The sequence below is a fragment of the Camelus bactrianus genome, chromosome 8 (genome assembly GCF_048773025.1).
Source record: "Camelus bactrianus isolate YW-2024 breed Bactrian camel chromosome 8, ASM4877302v1, whole genome shotgun sequence".
Classification (NCBI taxonomy): Eukaryota; Metazoa; Chordata; class Mammalia; order Artiodactyla; family Camelidae; genus Camelus; species Camelus bactrianus.
This window is the reverse complement of record NC_133546.1, coordinates 29,337,934-29,363,424: the sequence shown is the minus strand read 5'-3', so window position 1 is coordinate 29,363,424 and position 25,491 is coordinate 29,337,934. Positions and strand designations below refer to the sequence as shown.

The 25,491-nt window shown below is 39.3% G+C and overlaps 2 protein-coding genes across 7 annotated transcripts in view; one reads left to right on the top strand and one right to left on the bottom strand.

Moving 5' to 3' along the window:
- Positions 1–5,847, top strand: part of L3MBTL3 (L3MBTL histone methyl-lysine binding protein 3) — a 108,744-nt gene extending 102,897 nt beyond the window's left edge. For all 5 annotated transcript variants that reach the window (XM_045524515.2, XM_074368382.1, XM_074368380.1 and 2 more), the window contains one exon: positions 4,004–5,847. In XM_045524515.2, coding sequence (XP_045380471.1) covers positions 4,004–4,147 — 144 coding nt within the window. In that variant the 3' untranslated portion in view covers positions 4,148–5,847. The remainder of the gene's footprint in view (positions 1–4,003) is intronic.
- The window catches only part of SAMD3 (sterile alpha motif domain containing 3), a 53,062-nt gene that overhangs the window by 3,061 nt on the left and 24,510 nt on the right, over positions 1–25,491 (bottom strand). The window contains exons 7-10 of one of the 2 annotated variants that reach the window (XM_045524640.2): positions 13,941–14,141; positions 9,225–9,396; positions 8,631–8,713; positions 7,938–8,424 (exon numbers count right to left, since the gene is read on the bottom strand). In XM_045524640.2, the coding sequence (XP_045380596.1) occupies positions 8,197–8,424; positions 8,631–8,713; positions 9,225–9,396; positions 13,941–14,141 (684 nt within the window). In that variant the 3' untranslated portion in view covers positions 7,938–8,196. Of the gene's footprint in view, positions 1–7,937; positions 8,425–8,630; positions 8,714–9,224; positions 9,397–13,940; positions 14,142–25,491 lie in introns of those variants that run through there. The other variant, XM_074368383.1, reaches the window with a different exon arrangement.

Sequence of the window (25,491 nt, the reverse complement as noted above, 5' to 3'; positions counted from 1 at the left end):
AGGGTCCAAGGTTGTAATAAACCGCTCAATCTTTGTAGTGAGCTCCTTGGGAGCCGGTGTGTGAGTTGACATTTTTGTTAATGACTCAGAAGACTTCCATCAGACCCTTCATTCTCCCACGGTCTGCCTGGGTTGAGTGAAGTGTAAATAGATCTGCTTCTCTTGTTGGCCTTGATTCTCAGAAGGCTGTCACAGCACAAGCACATGGGACCACAGCAAATGTTTCCAGAAAACAATAGAAACTGGTTTCTCATGGCTGTCACTTACCTTGTCTTACACTTAGAAATTAACATCACAATGTCTTTACTTTGAGTTTATGACAGTAGGATGTTTCCTTGCTGAAAAGCAGCAATTTTTTTCCACAAAAAAAGTTGTTACTTGGAGTTGTATAAGATGACTCTAGTTCTTCCTGATTAAGTATTTATTAAGCAATTTAGATTTATAGGTTTTTATTTTTAGAGGAAAGAGGAAAATTTCAAGAAACTGCTACTTAATTACTTTAGCCTTTATTTAGTGAACTGAATACAGAATTTAGGGTAGGATTCGTTTGCTGCTGTAACAAAGTACCATAAACCAGCAGCTTAAACAGCAAAAATTTATTATCTTCCAATTCTGAGGCCAGACATCTGAAGAAGTGTAGAAGTCATCACGTTAGCAGAGTAGCTTCCTTCCGAGGGCCAGGAGGAAGCTCTCTCCTCGGCTTGTGGATGGTGTTCCCTGGTTGTCTTCACGTTGTCCTCTATCTGTATGTGTCTGTCTCCCTGTGTCCAAATCGCCCCTTTTCATAAGGACAGCAGTCATCTTGGATTAGGGGCCCACCCTGCTATGGTATGACCTCACCTTAACTGATGACAATGCAGTGACCCTGCTTCCAAATAAAGTCACATTTGAAGGTTACTGGAGATGAGCTCTTCAGCATATGAATTTGGGAAGGACACAGTTCAATCCCTAATTCCACACGGCTGCCAAGGTTCCTTACGTACTCTGAGGCTGAGAGCAAAAGTGTGTTTTGCTTTTTGTACAAAATGAGAAAACAGAGAAGTGAATTTATTTTTTTAAGGTGGTCGAACTCCCTAAGAGCTGAAAATTATACAAGAAGACTACTCCTGTGCTGTACCCATGAAGTGAGACATTATCTTCATAGAGTTGTATCTTGGAACGTCACAGCATTCTATTCTGTACAGCATAGACGTTTAGTCTTAGAAGAGACCCAGAGAGAGGAAAGATGTGTCTTACAATTACCCAAGGTGGAGGAGAACCAGTCTACAACTCTTCACACGAGTCTCATGTTCCCCAGCTACACTGTGGGTTGCCCTTGTTAGTAATTGCTTTTCTTCTGTATTTGAAGAATAATTATGGCCATTCCAAAAATGAATGTTATTGCAGTTTTCTTTTCTTCATGGTGGAAAGCTGATTTTTTTTTTTGAATGTTAGCATGTAGCTGATGTGTTTGCCTGAATTCCTTTGATTATAGCCACAAATATTTATGTACTTACTCAGATCTCATTCTAAAACCTGCCATGCAAGGTAGCAGGATACAAGATTAACATATAGAAATCAGTTGCATTTCTTTATACTAACAATGAAATAGCAGGAAAAGAAAGTAAAGAAACAATCTCTTTTAAAATAACTAAATACAATAAACAATACAATAAATCACCAAAACAATAAAATACTTAGGAATAAATCTGACCAAGGAGGTGAAAGACATACATGGAGAACTACAAAACACTGATTAAGGAAATTAAAGATGACTTAAAGAAATGGAAAGATATCCCATGTTCTTGGATTGGAAGAATCAATATTGTTAAAATGGTCATACTGCCCAAGGCAATCTACAGATTTAATGTGATCCCATCAAATTACCAGGACATTTCTCACAGAACTAGAACAAATAATACTGGAATGTATATGGAATCACAAAAGACCCAGAATTGCCAAAGCAATACTGAAGAAAAAGAATGAAGCTGGAATAATGACCCTCCCAGACTTCAGACAATACTGCAGAGGTAGAGTAATCAAAACCGCCTGGTACTGGCACAGAAACAGACATATGGATCAATGGAACAGAACAGAGAGCCCAGAAATAAACCCACAGACCTACGGTCAATTTAACTTCAACAAAGGAGGCAAGACTATACAATGGAGAAAAGACAGTCTCTTCAGCAAGTGATGTTGGGAAAACGGGACAGCAGCATATAAATCAGTGAATTTAGAACACTCCCTCACTCCATACACAAAATAAACTCAAAACGGCTTAAAGACTTAAATATAAGACAAGATACAATGAACCTCCTAGAAGAAAACATAAATCTTGGCAGTGTTCTCCTAGGGCAGCCTACCCAGGCAATAAAAATAAAAGCAGAAAATAAACAAATGGGACCTAATTAAACTTACAAGCTTTTGCTCAGCAAAGGAAACCATAGGTAAAACAAAATGACAACCTATGGAATAGGAGAAAATATTTGCAAATGATGCTACTGACAAAGGTTTAATTTCAAGAATACATAAATAGCTCAAACAAAACAAACAACCCAATCCAAAAATGGCTAGACGACCTAAACAAGTAGTTCTCCAGTGAAGACGTACAAATGGCCAATAGGCACATAAGAAAATGGGAGAAAACATATGCAAATGATGTGACTGACAAGGGATTAATTTCCAAAATGTACAAACAGCTTATACAACTTACCATCAAAAAAACAAACAACTCAATCAGAAAATGGGCATAAGATCTGAATAGAAATTTCTCCAAAGAAGACATACAGACAACAAACAGGCCATAAAAAGATGCTCAGTATTGCTAATTATCAGAGAAATGCAAGTCAAAACTGAGGTATCACCTCACACCAGTCAGAATGGCCATCATTCAAAAGTCCACAAACGATAAGTGCTGGAGAGGGTGTGGAGAAAAGGGAACCCTCCTACACCGCAGGTGGGAACGCAGTTTGGTGCAGCCATTATGGAAAACAGTATGGAGATTCCTCAAAAAACTAAAAATAAACTTACCTAATGATCCAGCAGTCCCACTCCTGGGCATATATATGGAGGGAACTCTAATTCGAAAAGATAACATGCACCCCAATGTTCATGGCAGCACTATATACAATAGTCAAGACATGGAAAGAACCTAAGTGTCCATCGACAGATGACTGGATAAAGAAGTGGTATATTTATACAGCGGAATACTGCTTAGCTATAAAAAAAGAATAAAATAATGCCATTTGCAGCAACATGGATGGACCTGGAGATCATTCGAAGTGAAGTAAACCAGAAAGAGAAAAAAAAAATACCATTTGATATCACTTATATGTGGAATCTATATAAAAAAAAAGGATAGTAATGAACTCATCTATAGAACAGAAACAGATTCACAGACATAGTAAACAATCCTATGGTTACTGGGGAAAAGGGAGTGGGAAGGGATAAATTTGGGAGTTTGAGATTTGCAAATGTTAGCCACTATATATAAAATTAGACTTAAAAAATTTCTGTATAGCACAGGGAGCTATATTCAGTATCTTGTAATAACCTTTAATGAAAAAGAATATGAAAACAAATACACGTATGTGTATGCATGACTGGGACCTTGTGCTGTACACCAGAAATTGACACATTGTAACTGACTATACTTGAATAAAAATAAATAAAAAAATAAAACCTGCCATGATAAGAACTGGGTTTGGGGCATTCTAGATTTTTCCAAGTTCTTCTTGACTCAGTGCCTATGTCAGAATAATCACAAAAATATGGGCTCCTTGCACTTTCTATGGGCTGATTTTTCAGATCAATGAATTTGACTTTCTCCCAGTCCACATTTGGGGGTGGGTGGTGTTGTAGATAAGAAAGGTCCACTTACCAGGAAATGTTGTTTGTACACATGAACTCCCGTCCGTGCCATTTCAGTGTTGCTATGTACAAGACAGCTGATAATTTAACCTTGAATATGTTTCACGACTCTATGTCCAATTAACTCACAATCTTTTTTTTCCTCCCATTTTAGCAAATTGATGGAGAAGCATTTCTGCTTATGACCCAGACAGACATTGTGAAAATTATGAGCATTAAGTTGGGCCCTGCTCTCAAAATTTTCAATTCTATCCTGATGTTCAAAGCCGCAGAGAAGAACTCTCATAATGAACTTTGAGGATGGTGAATTCTGACTACCATCAGCTTTCTGCTTTAAAGCTCATGTTTTATTCAAAGCACAAAGACAGTTGTAACTCCTAAGTGAGAAGTCTCCAAAACTCTAAAGAGCAATGCTATCAGATTATTTATATTCCTCAAGAGACAATATATATGAATTCTTACGAAAGTGCTTGAGCTTTTAACCAGGTACTGTCTAACAACAGTCATCTTTCGGTTCTGTTCACTGAGCTAAATTTATCTTTGTAAATCTTTTTGAGGTTGGGGAGTCGGGGGGAAGGGGGACTTCATTAATTATTTATGGACAAAGTCGGGGTGGGGCAGAGTAAGAACTTCTGGCATTTTGTAAACATTGTTGAATTCTCTTTCATGTACGCTTTTTCTTTTTCAATACTTTCAGGAGCCTTTTTATATAATCAAACTTCAACTTAAACCAAATTAGTCAAAACCTGGCTAAATTTAGCCAGCGGGACTGTTACCGGTATTGTTAATTCTGTGCCATATTTTGAATTGCAGCATTATGCTGATTGTAACTTCGCAAGTCCTGATACTGCCTAACTGCTTGTCATAATCTGTTGGGGATGAATAGTGGTAAAAATTACCTTTCTTTAAATCAGTGTTTTTACTTTTGCACGCCATTATGAAATGTTAAATTACTTTTCACCAGCATCTTTACTATAATTACCAAAAACATGTATATAAATAATGAACTTGAAAAATAAAATATATAAGCATAAATAAATTAGGTGACGTATTTGAATGGCATCAGTCTCACACATCATGGTGCCCTGTGTGTTTACAAGACTCCAGTGATATCAAAGGAAAAAAGGAATATGGGGGGAGGGGGTGCTGTTTGTATGATCTTGATCTTGAACTATTTTTATGAGATTATCTTGAGCTTCTCTCTAATCGGCATTGAAGTAACTGTGGTGCTTCTCAGAGACGAAAGGCTCATTCTGTCGATAGAAACACTAATCCAGAAAGAGCTCTGCCTCAGACCTCGCAGGGTCCTCCAAACCCAAAGGTTTTCTTCAGGATTGGCTGAAGAGAGAGTATATAGATTTTCCTGAAGAGGCAAGATGTGAGGGAGCAACATCAATCAATACCGAGATTCTAAATGCTCGAAAATCAGGGAGGCGACTTTACAAAGCAATTATTCAAAAAGCTCCGTTTTGGAGACTCTTTGTAAAACAGTTCGCCTCAATGTATAAGCCTACAGATGCACTTTAAATGAAAGCCCTTGATAACCTATAGACTGATGATAGCTGGTAGTGTTTATTTTGCAAGAATGCATTTCCAACACAAAAGGTAAATCGTTTTATCAGCCTTTGTATGTAACTTCTGATTCCAGGATTGGATTTTTATTCAAGGACTCTTTTAAAAGTAGAAAGTAAGTTTGTAGCATGCTGTCTGAATTCTGGGGAAAGTTCCACCTCTCTCCTCTTTTGCTCTCATTTTTTTCTCATGTAGGATTCCCTTGATATCCCTGTGGGAAGTCTATTAGTGGTCCTTCGCATTTGTCATAATTCAAGGTAAAACAGGGCCCATGACCTCTGCAGTGCCCCATTCATTTCTTTGCATGAATCTGCTTTAAAAAAGGTTTCGTTGTTGACTTTTTTTAATGTTTTGTTCAGAATTTGTACATTCAAGTTGCACTTGTTATACCTGACATGAATGAAATAAAAATCTTAATTACAGATACTTTTTTTTTTACGTATGTATGATTTTTGAGAAAGCTTGTCAAATAGGAGGGGCGAATGAGAGCAGCAACAATATCAAACATGTGGGCATTAGATAGCTGTGGGGATGCATCTGTAGGATTCGCAGTTGTTTGTCAAACTATGTCCCAGATGATGTGAAGAGCATCAAAAAAAAAAATTCAAAAAATCTTATTGTTAAGTAGGATTCACACCCATTGGGGACTTCTTTCCAGTTTAAAGCATGTATTATTTTTAAAAAGAGCCTTTTATATCTTACTGAAAACATCTACTCATTCTAGGAAGCATGTTATATGTTAGAAGCAAGGCATTGAGTGTTCCTACGAGGGTGGAACATCCACCGCAAGAAGTGGAAACCTCTCACCATTCCACCCCTGGTATACAGTCTAATAAGATTGAACAGGGGAAGTAGGGAGCCATGATGACAGGGAGGTCCCTGAAATGAGAGAAGCAGACTTGGGGTAAGACAAAAGGGAGGGATGGGGAATGTGGAAGCTGACAAGACTTTCCCATCTAAAGGCATTTTTTAAAAATCACAAACACTCTGCCAGCCACATAGAGACCTGTCTGCAGGTTGAAAAGTACCCCTAGGCCACCATTTTTCAGATTCTAGATTCACTGGCCCCATCCTCCAAAGAAAATAGGTCCAGGTTGGTCAAGCAATACTGAATATTCGCTAAGCAGCACGGCCGTGCTGGGCACTGGAGAATGATACATCACTGAAAGAAACAATAAAGCTTAACGTGAATCTGCCCTCATGATCAGCTCACGTCTGTCAAGTTTGGAGCCAGACTTCTCTTCAGTTTCCCTGCAGCCCAACCCCCTCTCTCTCTGCCCGAGCCTAAAGGAACAAAGAGAGGCTTTCATTCAAGGCCAAGATAGAGATTGCAGACCTCCTAGGGAAAGGACTCTTTAAGAACTTGGTAAATTCATTTGGGAGAAGAGGAATAAGATCATGCAACTTGAATAATCAGGGGACAAGAAAGAAATTTTCTAAGGAACTAAAGGCATGTTGTATCATGACTGGAATAGGGACTAGTTATGCAAAAGTGAAACGTACAGATTTGTTACTTACTCTGCCCGTCCACTCTCGTGTTTGTTAGTGGGAAGTAGTCCTCGCCGAGGTGGGCGGCTGGTCTGTTCTTTTATCTCACTGACTTAAGCATTTTAATGAACAGAGAGGAAGATAGTATTTTGCAGAATTTTTCAGAGATATATGTTTTAAAAATATATTTTAATAATTCATATAAATCCCTTCTTAAACTTAAAAATTTAATTTGAATGAAGTAGCCCAGGAAAAATGTCCATCGCATTGTGATGCAATATTAGCCCACTCAAATTCTTCAGCCTCTAAACCAGCTGGTTCTGTCGAAACTAAGTAACAATGAGATTGTGATGAAGACCGCAAGGGACACCTTAAAACTGTAATGTTGGATGAGTTGCAACATGGGCCGGTGGGCTGGGTGAGCACCAGGACAGGGGCTCCTGAGGGAGGTCGAGGAAGGGCCCTAACCTGGAAACCAGAAGCCGGGGTCCAAGTGGCCCTGGAAGTGAAAAGCTAGTTCCTTATTACAGAGACAAACAAGCCTAAGGGGCAACCAGGACAGATGAGAACACCGGAGGTCAAGATGAGGGAAAACCAGAAACCATGTGGGAAGACAGGAACCAGGCATGTCACTGTACCTCAAGGCGGGAACACTGTCACAGATGATCAAAACCTGTGCCGGTGAGACCCGCCAGCAGTGAGGAGACCTCAGGAATGCAGCAGCCCTGGTTCTCAGGAGTGACAAGGAAACAAACCCCCCGGGGCAGGTCAGCTGAGGGAAAGAGGAACCAGGGAGTATGTGCATCTTCTTAAAATGTGCAAGTTTAAGGTGTTTCCAAGCAATGTCAGACCAAAGAGGCAGAACCCCAGGCCACAAATATGCAGCTCCTGGGCATTAAGTCTCAAAAGTAGGCACATTAAATGCAAGGCCAAACCCTAACCCAAACGAAGGATTTAGGTAAATCTGAAGCATAGAATCTTTTAAAATCTAATGTCCCGTTGAAAGTGTTAACTTGGATTGGAAACTCTTAGACCTCAAAATAGCTCTTTAATTAAGCAGTAGTATATTACAGAACTTCACAAAGAATTTAAGTATGGAAGGGTAAAGTTAGAAGGCATTGATACTCATTTGAATCTTACGAGACAAGTTGATTTTCTAATATCTACCTCTACTAAATCAAAACAGCTTTTTATAGTTTCAGCCATCCAGGAGATCAATTCTGATCAAATATCTAGCATGCTATTAAGTGACTGAGTATTGAAATCCTACTTCCTTTTCCTTTTCTTTCATGGACTATGCTCATCAAAAATCAGTGTCTCTAGGAAGTTGAGGGTTTGGGACAGTTTTCTTGGACACTGGATCCCAAATACATGGAAGGCAGCTATGAGAGAAGCCAAAGCTGTAACACAGTCATCCACCTTTATGAGTCTCTCTTTTTCTAAATACAGAGAAAATTCGCAAACATCCCTGTTGAAAGGGTTCTTAACTTCTAACACAGGTGTGGACACTTGCACCTGAAAAAAAGACTACAATAGAGTCACCATTGCATGATGTGTGAAATAGCTGAATAATACAAGGCGCCTCAATTTAACCAAGATATTACAATAAGTGAGCTTGTTGTAATTAAGCATATTTGTAAATAAACAGCAGGCCACCAACCTACTTCAAATAAATTACCATACAAAGATATGAAATGTCAAACCAATGATCACTGACATACCTTCTCATTCAAAATGACAAAAAGGCTGGGATCCTCCCCAAAAACATCTGGTAGGAGTAAGCACATGGCTGTCATCTTCATATCTGTCAAAGCAAACATGCTTACAGTCCAAGTAAAATTAATTTCTTACAACTGTCAGCAAAGTGTAAAAACACGTGGATTTTTTAATTGTCACCTTCTGCAGAGAACACACTAGCCTTCCTTAGGTCAGTGTTTCCTTACTAATTTTTTTGACCAACATCCCCTTCTACTAAACATTCAAGATCTCCTGTTCTGCCCTCCAGATCACTGCCAGAAGATAAGAGTTCAGTACTCTGCTCATCAGCCAGGATGATTTCGTTGTACTTTACCCTTGTGGTTTGTAAATTACCTTGTGTGCGAAACTAACAGGTTATTAGTTTCCTAAATATAATTTTACAGTATTGAGTGTACTTTTTAAATCTATACCTCAACTCCTCCTATTTGAGAATTTTTTTTCTTTTCCACATGCTGTTTCACTGAATTTTTACTTATTACCAGCGTATACCTTTCCTAATTATCCTGAATTACACAGATAACGGAGACCAGATTACCCTATCCCCCAGGTTTACTAACGTTTCAACGTGTCTTCATCTGTATGCTGTTTCATTTTTTCTTGCAATGCAATATTGATTGGATTGTCCACCAAAGAAAAAGAAGCCAGTATATTTTCCGAATAGGATTCCAAAATGTGCCTTGTTTTCTTATAAATATCTGTTCTTGTGAGAAGCTGGAATTCTCTGAACATCTGAAAGGAAAAGATTACAAGAAAAGCTAATGTATAGAACGTAAGGAAGTAAATTACTCTTTAGAATTATATTAAGCTTTGAATGCTAGTCTATATACTAGATATTTGATTATCTTTAGTGCAGAAGTGAAGACTTAGGACAGAGGAGGAGAAAAGAATGAAAGCCTTAAGTGAATAAGAAAAGATAATGGACACGATAAACTTCTAAGCCTGTAGGATTAAAACTGGATGCAGACTCAAGTAAACGAGGGTTACAAAGTACATAATGCATATTTTGGCTGTTTGGGTGACCCCCACTAATATTATGGGATCTTACATTCCTTTAGGTAAACTACATTGGTATGTTTCGGCAGTGTCGAACAGGAGGCAAAAGAAGATGATAGTCAGATTTTAGAAAGCCAACCTTAAAAAATACCTAACCATGGTATCCTAAAGGAGAAAGAACTTTAAAGACTGTACGATCAGACAGAGACAAAGGGTGACAAACAATTCAAGTGTAGGTTTGACTACAAGATAAAAGCAAAACCAGTTTACCTGTATGGAAACCCCTTTACTCAAAAACACCTCTTCCTACCACTGTCTAAATTCTTCTCTTCAGAGAATTCCACCACCACTGTCCTCCTCCCGACTTTTTTTGATAGAGTGGTATTAAAAGACTGTTCATTACCCACACAAGTAGCAATTATGTAATCATCACTTTCCTAAAACTCTAAAGAACAGTTACATATTACCCACTGGGTCTCATCGTTTCTTGAATATTTTGGTGGATCATAAATTGCCCAAAGATAAGGTCCAAAAGTTAAGTTATCAGAAAACTGGAATGCATACTCTTGAAAAGGTGCAGTGGCTCTGTTATCAGGCAACTCTCAGTGGACCACTAATCTAGATTAACACCCTAAAAAGAACCTCTCTCAGTAGGGAGATGTGAAGTGAAGCATAAGGAGGGTAAATATTGCCCACTATCTTGAGTGCATAGCCTAGGAATTTTTTAGAACTTAAAAAAAAAAAGTCAAATTTATATTAAAGTTGCAGGAAGAGTAAATAGAGCTCACAAGTGCCCTTCATGCAACTTCCCCAAATGCTAACATTTCTGATCCATCTGAAAGTGAGCTGTAGACATGACGCCCTCTTAACCCTTAAATCTTCATTGTGTATTATTAGTCCTTGTACTTAGGAAGGGCAGGGACACTCTCCTGTATAACCACAGCATAACCATCAAAATCAAGAAAAGCTAATCCAAGGACCTCATGCAAGCTTGCCAGTTGTTGCACTCACATGCTTTGTAAGTCCAGGATCTAATCCAGGAACACATGTGAGATTTAGACATGTTTGTTTAGTCCCCTCCAGTCTGAAACAGCACCTTAGCTTTCCTTATATTCCTCGATGTTTCTGAAAAGTGGAGGCCAATAACTTTGCAGAACGTCCTTCATTCTAGGTCTGTATGATGTTTTTTCATGATTTGTGTATTTTTGGCAAGAATGCTGGCACTTCTCACTCCATCGAGAAGATGGTAATTTGTCCCATCATTGAAGATACTTTTATCACTTGGTTAAGATGTTTTCTGCCAGGTTAATTAACATATATGTTATATTTATTCATAGTTGTGTTTTATAGAAAGGTAACTCTAGTTGACCTAAGTATCTTGTCCCTCCTGTAACTTTCATCCATAAGATTTAGCATCCACTAATGATCCATGCCTGAATCAGATATTACTATGATAGTTGCCAAATGGTGATTTTTCAAATCCTGTCATTCTTTCTAAATTTACTGGCTTTCTATTCTGAGGCATAGCTTTCTTTTCCCCCATGTTAATTATTTATTTATTTATATCACTACAGAATAATAAATTTCCATTTTACTCAAATGACCATATATGTGGTCCTTTTATTATTTATATTAAAGCTCAGATTGTCCAGATTTGGCCAATAGGAGCTGCTTCAAGCTGACTCCTGTGTCTTTTTGACATTCTGTGAGCATGTCCTTAATTTCTGACACTACACAATATTTCAGGCTCATCTTGTGTTTTTTCCTGCCCCAGCCTTAGAGTCAGCTACTTTCCCAAGAGCCCTGGGTACCTTTTAATGGAGAATGATTTTTCTAAACTAAGATTTTAGCCCTAGATGTGCACATTGCTACATTGGTGTTATTGTTCTGTTGTTGAAATCGTTTCTCAATAAGGTGAAGACTGGAGCATCACAAAAGATTTGTTGGAAAATTTGAGGAATCATTTAAATTTGAGTTTGGTATTTTGTCCCTCAGAACATCTTCCAGCTTGTCAGTTCCAACATCCACTGGGTCCCAGTAACAAATTGCTAGTTGATAATATTTTAGATAGTCTCATAAAGTACATTTTTCAAGTTTTTTATTTTCCTGTTGACAGTTTTTTGAGAGGAGGGCAATGATGAGTGCTGGTGGTGGTGGATGGTCTGTGTGAACTCCTGGGACCAGCTTCCCCCAGTGGCTGCTTCTACTCCACCACACCTGCATCCCCAAGCACGTCACCAGGTGTTTTCACACTGGTGGTAGCAATAGCTGATGGGGGAGGTTTGAAGAAGGGACAGCTGTCCTCCTATAGGGATTTGGGTATTTTTTGAGTTGTTTTTGTTTGTTTGTTTGTTTTTTTAATGGAGGTACTGGGGATGGAACCTAGTACCTCGGGCATGCTAAGCACACACTCTACCACTTGAGCTATACCCTCCCCGCTTAACTGGATTTCTAAGTAAAGTCAAGCTTGCTTTATTTTCAGAAACACAGTAAGAGTGTTATAAATTCTACATCCCAGCTAGTCACAGGAGGCTGAGTTAGGGAGGTACTTCCTGAAGAAGCATCAAACATTTAAACCTTTTGTTTAAAACAACAAGTAGAGCCAACTTTATTCAGCAAGTACAGTCATTGCCAAAGCTATACCTCAGCCTGCATTTTGGATACAAAGGGTGAAATACCTGAGGGAATGGGAGGAAATGATTTACAGATGCCAGGGTGGGAGACCTAGACAGAGCAGGAGACAGACAGCCTTTGATCTGAAATCCCTCTGCCCTTCATTCAGGCTATAATGGACCCCACATTTACTATCAACCATGATTCTTTGAAAGGTTGCTGAACCGTAGCTCATCTGCTTTAATCACTAAAACTTTGTAGGCTGCACTTCAATGAAAACCTCAAAGGCTGCAGCATCAGTGACCAGAGCAGCCTTACTAACTGCTATGGACTGAATGTTTGTGTCCCGCAACCCCCACCCCCCAAAATTACCTAGCAATGTGATGGTATCAGGAGGTGGGGTCACTGGGAGATGATGAGGTCATGAGGACAGCACCCTCATAAATGGAATTAGTGCCCTTATACAAAAGCCCCCTGAGAGCTAGCTTGCCCCTTCATCTCTGTAAGGTGACAGCTAGGAGGAAAGGGGCTCTCACAGACACTGCCTCTGCAGGTGTCTTGATCTTGAACTTCCTGACTCTAGAACTGTGAGAAATACATTTCTATTGTTTAAGCTACTCAGTCTATGGTATTTTTGTTATAGCATCTGGAATGGACTAAGACACCAACCATCCTCTAACTCATTCAGCATTAAAAAAAAAAAATCAGTACTTCATTTGTATTTTACACATAGTACTCTGCGAAGTACTTTGGGAAATACTACAATGTTTGGAACATGCTCCTCACATTTAAGGAGTTTATAGACCATCTGTTTGACAGGTTTTGCTTTGAATGTATATTTTGTACATGTGTCAATCTGGCATCCTCTTCTAAAAGCCAGAGGCTATCAGCTATTACTGTTCCTAGCAACCCAAAGATTAAGGAGAAAGAAAGTAATAAATGAGGTAGGGTTACAGAGAGACAATTAAATAAAACAATCCATGTAAAGCATTGAGAGCATGCCTGCTACTAATAATAAACACATAGATGTTTGCTATAAATGTTATTATTAAAATAAAATATGCAGGCAAATTCTTACTTCAGTTTTTTTGGGAGGGGAGAAAAGCATGTGAAACTCTTCATTTCCTGTTTGGTCGATTGCACCCACAGAATTCTTCCATGAAATGTACTCTGACAAGTTTTTCATTATATACTACAGCTACAATTGTAGTAGGACCCTTTAATGGCCACTTTAAATAAACTAAATGGTAAACTGTTTAATTTACCCATTAAACGTCGTATGTTTTAAGACCACTTTATGAAATGACTTGGGATCATAAAGGAAATAGATTCTGAGTAATATTATATACTAACAGTCCTCTGATAACTATCTTGATTGTCTAAATGCATGAAAGGGAAACTGTTTCCCACTGTCAAACTACCCCAGAGTAAGTGGAGTCCCAGGCTCCACAACGTGTCCAATGAGGGCGAACTCTTTAAATCTGAAGGCAGCCAGTGTGTATCATCAGAATATGATCCCAAAGTCTTACTAAAGAGTCCTGGGGGTAGCCCCTTGGGCCTCACATATTCGACTGTGATTCACAACCACCATCTCGCTCCACTCCAAGGGGAAAGAGAAAAATCAATCTGGACACTCTAATCGGAGTATTAGAAGCAAATAAAGATACCTGATAAGGGCACTTCAGGAAAGGAAACATCTGAAGAATGTCCTTCAGAGGTGTTCTGCTGCTGATCAACTTTCTTCTTATTTCCAAAGTCTGGCTCATCCTTCTATCAACTTCTCTCCAGTCCTTTTCTGTTTTCACATATTCTTGTTGGAACCAGTTAATATGTTCATCTACCTCAGAATCTAAATAAACAGCTTCCTTCTGCAAAATAGTTTCAAAATATTAATATGTTCCACGTTTCAAGTGGCAGTTTAATGCTTCATGAAAACTTGAATTATGGGCTGTGACTGCACACTCAATAATGCACTCATACGGAGAGCACGAATTCAGCCCGTATTAGTGTAGCTCCCCACTTCTCCAAGGAAACGGATGTCCTCCTTCTGACAGGCTGGCTTCCTCTGTAGTGCACACTGAGGGAACCAGTGGATGAGAAACATCTGAATCTTACAGACCAGTAGCAGCAGAGCAGACTGCTGGGTATCTGTAGATAGATTGGGGGCGGAGGGGTGGTGCTGAAAACGTAATCAAAGGGAGAGGACATGAAGCAGGGAACAGATCTCTCCTGGCCAAGGAATGCCAACAGATGAAGGGGAACAGTAGGAGTCACCTGTGGGCTTTGTGACTTCAAAGGAATCAGCATAAATCAACCAGAACATTAACTTGAGTTGGACCCAAATAAACTGGGTGACAAGCTTATGCCCTGCCTCCTGTATCGCACCAGGCTGGTCACGTGGAGAGGCTCTCTTCTCCAGCATCACAGTGACTGCAGCACCTCCGGGGTTGAGTGGAACAGCAGAAAGCTCAGCTCCAGCCAGCTTTTAGTCTAAGCTGGCAGCAGGTGCAGGAAATGAGGAGGACAGTATTACTAGGTTATATCTCAACAGAAAATTGAGACTGCTTTTGAAGGAGTAAGACACGGCATGATTTCAAAGATACATTTATAATTCCCCTTCTCCCCCAGAGATGAATAAAAACTAACCTCAACTTTTCTTAAACATAATTTTGTTCTACATCCTGCAATCTGAATAAGTTTGCAAAGGAAGTATCTAGTTATGAAAATTTAATAATTCTAAGTATATCATTAAAAATCTATTCAAAGGAACCTAGCAGATACTCTTAGCATTTGATTATCTAAGCAGTTTTTGCATGACTTTCAATTACATTTTATTTCTAAGCCAAAGAAAGCTAACACACAAAAGGACTTTGTGACTTTCAAAGTTATAGGGTACATATATTCCCAATAAGTATGAGAAGAAAATGTTCTGAGAGAAGTGAATTACAGTAGCCCCACTTCCCTGCAGAGGACACATTCTAAGACCCCTACTGGAAGCATGAAATGCAGACAGTACTGAACTCTGTATATACTGTGGTTTTCCCTTAATACATACTTATGATCAAGTTTAATTTATAAATTAGGCACAGTTAGAGATGAACAATAATAACTAAAAAAAATAGAACAGTTATAATAATATAGGGTAATAAAATTTGTGTGAATGTGGTCTCTCTCTTTCTCAATATCTTATACAAACTTAATGCCTTTTCTGTCCTAACTAAGCACTTACTACTCACTGTGGCTGTGACTTTTGCAGTTTGAGGTACAACAGCAAAACTAGCACAAATTTCTTTTTCCACAATCTTATGGATGGAAGATTCATTCGTACCATAGATCCTAGCAATCTCAGCGTACGATTTTTTTCCTTTCTTAATGAAAGTGAGAACTTCCAAGTTTCCACTTAAATGAAGCAGTTTATGGCTTCCCTGGCATAGCTGAAGTGCCAACACAATTACCCTTGAGCTTTGGTGTCATTATTAAGTAAAATTAGAGTTAACTGAACACAAGCACTGTGATACCACCACAGTCATCTGATAACAGTAGTGGCTACAAGTGACTAATGGCAGGATATGCTGGACAAAGGGACGCTTCACATCCCAGGTGGGACAGTGTGGAAGTGAGGTATTTCATCACACTCCTCAGAATGGCATGCAATTTAAAACTTATGAATTATTTTTACAATTCTCCATTTAATATTTTCAGACCACTGGTAATTAAAACCTCCGAAAGTGTAACTATGGATAATGAAGGACTACTGTATAAATACAGTGTTAGTAACTGAACACCTGGCAGTTAGTTAACTTAACATGTATTTGGAGGATTTTGGATGCAAGAACACCCTATAATCATTTATTAAACTCCTGCATTGCTGTTCCAGGTAGGGTGTAACCTTTTTTTTTCTTTTAAAGCACAAATTAACCTCTCTAAATAAACTGCCTAGATATTCCCAGTGTATATTTGATAAGACATTTCACATCAGAATCAGGCAAAATATTAGTTTTGTTTTCTTCATGTTTCAGACTGAGAAAAGTTCTTACAACTAAGGTGATAATGGAGATAATCTACTCCTAGAACTGAAGAACTGGAAAGAATCTCTAAATAAATTATCTGAAAAAAAAAATTAAAACTAGGTACTTGTACTTAAAGTGAAATAGTGTTTCCCCATGTTTTAAGCATTTTTATTATGACATGGCAATACTTTTCACAGGTCTCACCAACCTAGATACAGTACACAGAGCGTGAAATTCCTGGGGAGGATGGCAGATCACCCAGATGCTCAAAAATGCCTCCATCACTTGAGGAAGTTTGCCCAGGAACAGGAGAATCGGTGAGGCATGGATCCAAAGCCTGCCATGCCATGCCTGGGGCCCCTGGCATTACTCAGGATGAGCAAGATGCTGCCGCTCTACCTAAGAACCCCCAGACCTAAGAGCAACAGAAGCTTATCACTCGTGGGAAATGTCCATCTTGGGCCCAGATCCTCATCCTCTTCACCCAAAAAACTGGCTCCACCATCTAGAATGTCAGTTATCATTGCCAAAGAACAGGGAAAAATGGGGCACTGCGTACTGGGTCTTCAGTGCCCCCATCACTTCTGCTCACCTTTCATTAGTCAGAGTCAGTCTCATGGCCACATCTCCCTTCCAGGAAGATGAGAAGTACAGCCCTGCTGACTGTCTGGAGGAGACAAACTTATTAAATTGGTGAACAGCAATCACGTCCACCCTCACCTACCTCTGGGTTCCTTGTTATGTGAGAGCACAGCTCTTATAGTTTTACTCAATTTCAGACAGGGTTTCCTCTGAGCTACAGCCAAAACAGTAATAACTGAACACCAGAACACCCAGTTCTCAAACCAGAAAAAATTCCCTAAATGAATTCTATATCCGGCAAAACATCCTTCAATATGAAAGAGAGACTTAAGACATTCCTGGATAAATAAAAGAGAGACAATTGGTCACTAGCAGATCTGTCCTACTAGAAATTATAAAGATAGTCCTCCAAGCTAAAGTGAAGAAACATTAGATTATAACTCAAATCCACGTGAGAAAATAGAACACTGATAAAGGTCACTACATAGGTAAATATAAAAGAAAGTATAAATGTATTTTCTGTTGGCAACTCTTTCTCCCATCTTGTTTTAAAAACAGTTGCATGAAGCAATAGTTATAAATTGTGTTGATGTGCATACAGTGTATAAAATTTATCTAACTAACAGCACAAAAGGAGAGAAGGGTGCAAAGTTTTTATATGCTATTGTAATTAAATGGGGGAATTAATCCAAACTAGATTATTATAAATCAAGATGTTAGTTGTAATCCCCTGGGCAACCACTAAGGAAATAACTAAAAATGTTTATTTACTAAAGAAACAATAAGGGAAATTAAAACCACTAGAAAACATCTACTTAAACACAAAAAAAGAATGCAGTAATTAAGGGATAAAGTAACAAGAAAGATATGACATATAGAAAACAAATAGCAGACATAAATCCTACCTTATCAGTAATTGCATTAGGTAATTGACAGACTGGATTTTTAAAATGATCCACCTTTATGCTGTCTACTAGAGATGCACTTTAGATTCAAAGACACAAGTAGATTGACGGTAGAAAAATGGGAAAAGATATACCATGTGAGCAATAACCAAAAGAGACAGTATGTCTATATAAACATCAGAGAAAATCAACTTTAAGACAAAAATTGTTCTTAGAGACAAAAAAATGATATTTAAAATGGGAAGATAGAACATTCCATTAGGAAGATATAACACTAGGAAGATATAAGAGCTATAAACTTATATACACCTAACAACAGCATCTCAAAAATCATGCGGCAAAAACCGACAGAACTGAAGAAAGAAACAACTCAATAATAATAGTTAGGGATTTTAATATGTCACTTTCAATAATGAAGAGAACCACTAAATAGATGATAAGCAAGGAACTGAAAGACTAGAGTGATGGCTATTTCTGGGGAAGGTGACATGAACTGTAGAAACTTGATATAACAAATCATGCATAAAATGAAAATCTCTGAGAAGATATCAAAAAGAATTTTGAAGAAACTGATTGGATTACGCTACTTATTTAAAACTCTTAAAAAGAAACAAAATGTAGATTAAATTAACTGATATAGAGAAAAATCTATGCACTTAAAAATCACATTAATTGCTTCCAAACTGAAAGGACTTCACAGCAATCAGGAAAAAAAGAAAAAGCAAAAGCTCCTGCAGAAAATTCAAAGTCCTTCCTGTATTGCTTCAAGAAAACTAAATAAATGTTCAAATATCCAATTCAGAATTGATTTACTCCATAAAAACAGAGGAGAATCTTTTCAAAGTGGATGAAAAGATCAGGCATAAATGTGAAGAGCTGGACACATGAAAGATTCGAGCCAAGTTTTTTACAGAAGAATTTGAAAGAAGCATTGACTATTATCAAAGTCAGCTTATATCCCATGAGTGAAAAGTTCATGGTAATAAGTTGAAGGCTCTACTGGCTGAAAGAAACCTCAGTATCTTAAGGAAAGAAAATGTGTGCATTTGTCAAATAGCATTAAAGAAGAAATGAAGCATTTTAAAAGTATGTTTACATCCTGATTTTTCAAATAGGGCATTTGGTAGAGGCCCAAAGAGGATCACCAAGGAAATCCTCTGGATGAAGAGACTCCTAGGAAAGGATGTGCATCAGGCTGTGTCAGTGTGAGTGTCCAGGGTCCAGTGTCCTATGTTAACTGGATGTCACCCCCACCTTCACCCCAGGGTCAGGAGGACAGAAGCAGGATCCCCCCATAGGCCATCTCCATCCTGTCACAGCAGGTTCCCCACAAGAGCAAGACAGAGTTTACCTGCTGCTCCTTGTGCTGGCAGATGCTTGAAACCCTCCCTTAGTCCAAACCTCCCACATGAACTCAGCACCCCTAACCCAGACTCCAGTTCTCCTGGGAGAAGGCAGGTACTAAAAAAGGAGTCCCAGGGATGGGTTCCTGAGAAAGGACTGCTTGTTCTTCTTATTCCAGAAGATGAGGGTGAACCGCCCAAGAGATGTCTCTACACTAAGTGCTAAATGATACTAAGTAATATTAAGTGATCAAATGTAATGTGGCAATGGTATAAGAATAGATTAAGAGACCAATGGAATAAGAGAGACTGAAAATCTATTGGGGAACTTAACATACAATAAAAGTGCCACCATAAACCAATGGAAAAAGGTTGGATTTTTTAGTAATTGGTGGTGTAAGAATGACTCACTCTATGGAGATCCTTACTTAATATCATATAGGAAGATGGGCTCCAGAAAGATCTAAACATGAATGTGAAAACTAAACTTAATAGAAAAATGAGTAAGAGAGATCATCTTTTGTGACTTAGGGCAAAGGAAGGACTGCTTCCTACTGATTAACAGGAAAAAGATGCCAGTGCATTAAAAACTGGACAATGAATCTTAAGAGGTAATTTTCTAAAAGAAGAAACTCAAAAGTCTAGCAAACATATGAAGAGATGCTCAGATGCATCAAGTTATCCAGGGAAATGGAAATCACAAGAATGAGATTACACTTTACCCATCAGACTTGGCAAATTTTACAAGGCTGCTAATGCCAAACGTTGGCAGGAATACAGAGGTTGCAGGACTGTGGGAGTGAGACTAACAAAATCACTCTGGAAAGTAATTGCTCAGATTAAGTACATGCAAGCCCTCTGCCCCATGAGTTCCACTTCTGGGTGTACAACCCAAAGAAATAATACACAGCTGGGCCCATAATCAGATACGAATGACCGTGTTCACTGCTGTGCAATTCCTGGTGGGGAGGAAAGGGGCTTGAGAGAAGGACTACTTAATTGTTGCAGTCATGGGCTAGAAATACACATAGTAACACAAATGAGTCTTAAAGGGTGTCAGTGAAAAAGTGAAACACGAATGAAGTATAGAATAACATTTACATTACGTCAGATATATAAACCAAAATGATAGTACACATTTTGGAACACTTTACAAACAGAAAGATACTTATGAAACACATTAGAAGGGTTGCCCAAGAGCAGAGGTGGGGAAGAGGGCAGAGATAAATGAGCACAAAAAAAAAAAAAAAAAAAAAATGAACAGAATGAAAGGCCTAGCCTTTCAGGACAGTCGTTACCAAATGCAAGTTGCTGTGCTCAACATTCAGTGCGGCCAAACAAACCTAAATGGAGTCTGGAGCAGAGAAAGGTTTACTGATGGACGAATGAGGAGCATGAGTGGCTCGTGACCAGAAACCCTCAAATTCCCTGAAGGGTTCAGCTGAGCACTTCTAAGGGTCAGCTGAGGGAGGCATGTGGTCAGCTGTGCACAATTCCGATTGGTTGATGGTGATCAATCCTTAGGCACCAAAAGGTCTGGGGGCTACATGCTCATGATTATCAAGTAGTTAATTTCTTCAATTTGGGGGTGGTTTTTAGCATTTGGAAAACTCAAGAAACAGGCATGAGATACTATTATCTGGGTACTTTAGAGAGGAGCTACAGCAGAGGATATGGGGGAGGGGCCTGTCCCAGGAAGGCCCCATAAGGTCCTGCTCAGTTACAATTCCCCACTTTTCTTTGATACTCCTCAGTCTTGAGGAGAACAGGTGTTGGACAAGAAGAGAAATAATATTTTGGATGGACAAGTTAATCATAAACTCAGCAGAGAAACTTGGTTTCAATCTGCAATCCTGTTTCATCCCTCCCCAGTCTTTAAGGGAATGGGGCAATGACAGCTCTGGCTACTTCCTGCTGAAACAGGGCATAGTCCTACCTCGATTTGGGGAATGAACATCAAGTTGGATGTATTCCTGAGTTCCAGGTCCTGAAACCAAGTCTTCTATGATTAAGGTCTCATTCTTGGAGGGATTCAGGAGGATGAGCTTGAAAACCAGTCTGGACCTGGCCCTTTGGGAGAGGCTTATAGCCAGTTGTTTACTTTTATCTGAATAGGTTTTAACTTCTGCTGTGGTATTAACATATATATGTATATATCAAGAGCTGCTGACCACTACATGTCTCTTTTTCTGCTAACATCTGATCTAAAGCAATTTTATTGTCTAAAAGTTTAATGGTTACAAGAGGAGACCTTGAAGTCATAAAGTTGCAGCTGCCATCTTCCAGCAGACACTGCTTTGAGAATAGCTGGTGGCATCTTGAGTGTGACACAGCTTAGAAGATTTGAGTTCTCAACAACAGGAACATGCCTGAAATCACACCCACAATGGCCACCTGGTTTTACCTTGAATGTCCAAACCACAGCTACTCCATTTTGCCTTTCAAGTGCATTCCCCTCCTCAAGGCCAGAGCAGATGTACAATGCCGGTCCAAAAGGCCATAAACTTTACTGACCAAAGCATCCTGTTTTAAGTCAAGCCAGAATGATTTCCCCACACCTCAAAATGTGCAGGTTTTTCCATCATTTCTCCCTTTTGATTACAAATCTTTCAATAAAAAAGCAATGATGATCAAAATATCTGTCCCTCAGTGCTGGGTATGGCTCTTGCCCTAGGTTTAGATCATGACCCTCAGTGCTAGGTCTCCTTTCTATTTGCCTAATTAACCACATTGGGGGAAAACTCATCAGATAACATGAACAGGCTCAGAGTTATGTTAATGGGGAACCATTTTACAGGCCATATATTTAATCTCTTATAACCAATTACTGATGTGGACATTCTAGAAATTATGTAGTCTCTGAAATTTGGATACATTCTGGTATGATGCTATCAGTCATGGTTCTGGTTGTTATCTTGGAATGTTGGAGTCCTGGAGCCAAGTCTTTTAGCAACAGACTTCAGCAAGCATTGTTACACATCATGAGTAGTTACACTCTGTGACAACTCCACTAGAGAACTCTCTATCCTAAATATTGGGGGCAATAATGACAGGGAGACAAACATTTGCTAAATAATTTAATTAGAAAACACAGATTAAAAGCCAGTAATACTTCAGACAACCAAAAAATTACAGCCATATTCATCAGTTCACTCAATCCCATGCAATCAATCCCCTTTACTAACAATTTCATGAATTCAGAATTTTCATTAGACTTAAAATATTTTATTCAGCATAGCAGCATGACTTAAAAGAAAACTGTACTAGTCAAAAAGTCGTTTCAATGACTCTTTTTGAAGATGAAGCAGTTCCTGCAAAATAGCTTAACTGTCTACAAATGACAGAAGATTCAAAAAGGTGAGGTAAAAGATCTGATTACAATGTTTTTGACAAAGAAGCTTAATCAAGTTGCTATGACATACAACATTCCAAGAAAACAATCAGAATCATTACTGAAAGCATTATACCAAGACAGGTCCAAATTTCAGAGACTCTGCATAATTTCTAGAATGTCCACATCAACCTTATTTATCCATATTGTATAATCCTAGTAGGCTTGTCACTCATTTGACAATGCTGCCCATGCAATTCAACGTACCAACCAATCCAAGTGAAAACATTTTTTTTCCTGAGACGTCTCAAGGGCCCACTGAAGCACCCCAAAGTCAGCTGAAGTCAAAAGAACTTTAATTAGAATTTGATAGAAAGTTTGTCAAAAATATCAAAAAGTTTCACACAATCTGTTATCAGAAGCATTCTAAATAAACTTGTTCTCTTAACAGAGACGAACCAGATCTAGTCCTGCATCAGCCTGTTTTTAATAATGAAATCCATTCACCTAACTGAGCTTAGTCTGGCCTCAGCCCAGCCACGCACACAACTCTTGTTTCAGGGCTCCCTTTCTACAAACTTTCTACAACTTTCTGTATCCATATTAATTTGTCCCTTATTTTTTCCCGTCCAGAAACAACCAACTCTAGAACCAAATCACTTTCTTTCCCCCTTGCAAAGTGCAATTCCATTCCTCATACTTCTCACTCAAAACATACATCCTACTTTCCTGCTGTACACCTTTGTTTTCCTTTACCATTTTCAGTATCTTTGATTACACATCTAAACTAGAATCCTCAATTTCTAAACATGTCAAGATCTCTGGTGAATATTTTAATATCTCGCTTTGTTTGGGAACGACCTAGCCATTCAGCTATTCTATAAACTTCCATCATTTACCCCAATCTAGCACAACTCCAAAATCGAAGGTCACCGAATATCTGGTGAGATCATTTCCAAGCAGACATTCCTAAAACACAACCTTTTCCAAAGAGTTCACTCAAAAGCTCTTCTCATTTGCATTTGATTCACCCACAAGAACTTTACCATACCAAGTTAACTGCTTTCTTTCTGCTAACACACTCTGCAACAGAAATGCGAACCTACTGATCTTCAGGAAACCCAGGTGCAGTAAAAGGCATGTCTGTATCGATTACACCAACATCAGATATCAACTCAGTATTTCCTAGGTCACATGAATCCAAAATGTGTTCTGTTTAGCTCCTTTTATACTTAGAAGTATTTAATTTATAAGCACTTACTTTTAAGTCAGTTAAATAGAGCTCATTTACAAGTTAATTTTTATATAAAGACAGACAGAACCAGAGATCTAACAATTCTTCTGCTTGAGTTTAAAAAACCATTTTTCCCTTGAGAGACCACATAGATTATCAACATCTCAAAGGCACAGGAAGAAAAAGTGCAAATTCCTCCTCTGATTTTACAAAACCCAACCATCTGGGACTTTTTTTTCCAGTTCCCAAATATCCCCTTCACTTTAAAGAAATAACAGTACTAGACAGTAACATATATAACAGTAAGAGTAATGGACAATTTTATATTCATACGTATATGTATATAAAATTATTTGCTCACATTCAATGCCTAATTTTCAGTAAAGACAGGAGATAGAATGGGATTTGAACTCAGGTACTGAGATACACACTGCCCCCCAAATAAAGGCCTAAGCAGTTGCAAAAGGCCCACTCTGATAGAACAGCAGAGCCATTAGGGGCCACTCTTCGCTAGATCTCAGGGTGTACCGGGCCCACACAGCATTACGATAAAAATATTTTCTTTCACTTATGGGAGCAGAGCTGAAGATCTCCCAGTTTTCAAAAATATACCCTTAGGGGGACTAAGGTGGAACAGAGCTCTGATCATCCATACTTAATTATTTATAGCCAGTGTCATCAAACATCAACCAAGCAACAATTCAGGGGCACAGTTGCCTAGTCCCAAAAGGGGAGTACCCCAACCAATGCCCCATAAGAGATGAAGCTGAATGAATGACCAAAGCTAGAAAGGGAACATTCCAACCAATGCTCCAAAGCCAATGTCATGGGGAAGGATACCCTGCTGTCGTCACATGTGAGCCCTCTGACTCACCAAAGACATCTCAGCCAGCCAGTGCAAGTACTACAACACATACACATACAAACAGCAAACATGGTCCCCTCAGATAAGGTGTAGCCATTCCCACTTTGACTCCCAGATGGAGGCTTCCAGAGTGGCATGGCTCCCGAAAGAGATTCGACCCAGAGCGGCTCCCAGAGAGCCCAGAATGGCTCACTTCTCAGAAGGGAATGAGCCCAGGTGGAGCAGGTAGAATTTTCCCATCCTGCACAAGCAAGAGTGGCTCACCCTAAAATAATACACACAAAAACACAGCAAACAGGCTACAGGCACACAGACAATCAGAGGAGGTGCAGTCTAAATAGTCCACTTTCACTTCCAGACGGAGGCCTCCAAACAGAATGCCAGCTCTCAAAAGAGAACAGACCCAGAGTGGCTTACAATGAGCCCAGCACGGCTCATTTCCCAGTGGAAGAGCCCAGATGGAGAGGAGAGAATTCTCAGCCTGTGCAAGCTGGAGCGACTCACCGCTAAGTGACATGGAACGTTGACTGCAGCTCCGGACGTGTCTCAGCTCCCAACAGCCTCATGCTGGGGCAGCTGGCGCCTGCCGGGGACAGTCCCTCCCAGTTCCCCAGAGTGAAGTGAGCGCCGGCAGCTGCTGGGACCCAGGGAAGGGGCTGCGTTCCCCAACCCCGCCCCGCCACGCCTGGGGTCTCCCTGCTATGGGCACAGACTCCTGGGCTGGCTTCACCAAAACTTTACCAAACACAAATTTGTGTACCCGATGAGACCAAAAAATACCAGAAAGTAGGAGTTTGGAGCAGAGAAAAGTTTATTGCAAGGCCAAGCAGGGAAAACGAGAAACTCATGGCCAAAGAACCTAGAACACTCGGAAGGGTTTCAGCTGAGCCTTTCAAAAGGACAGTTGTGGGAGGGGCGTCTCAGGGTGTGTTATCAGCTGTGCACAAT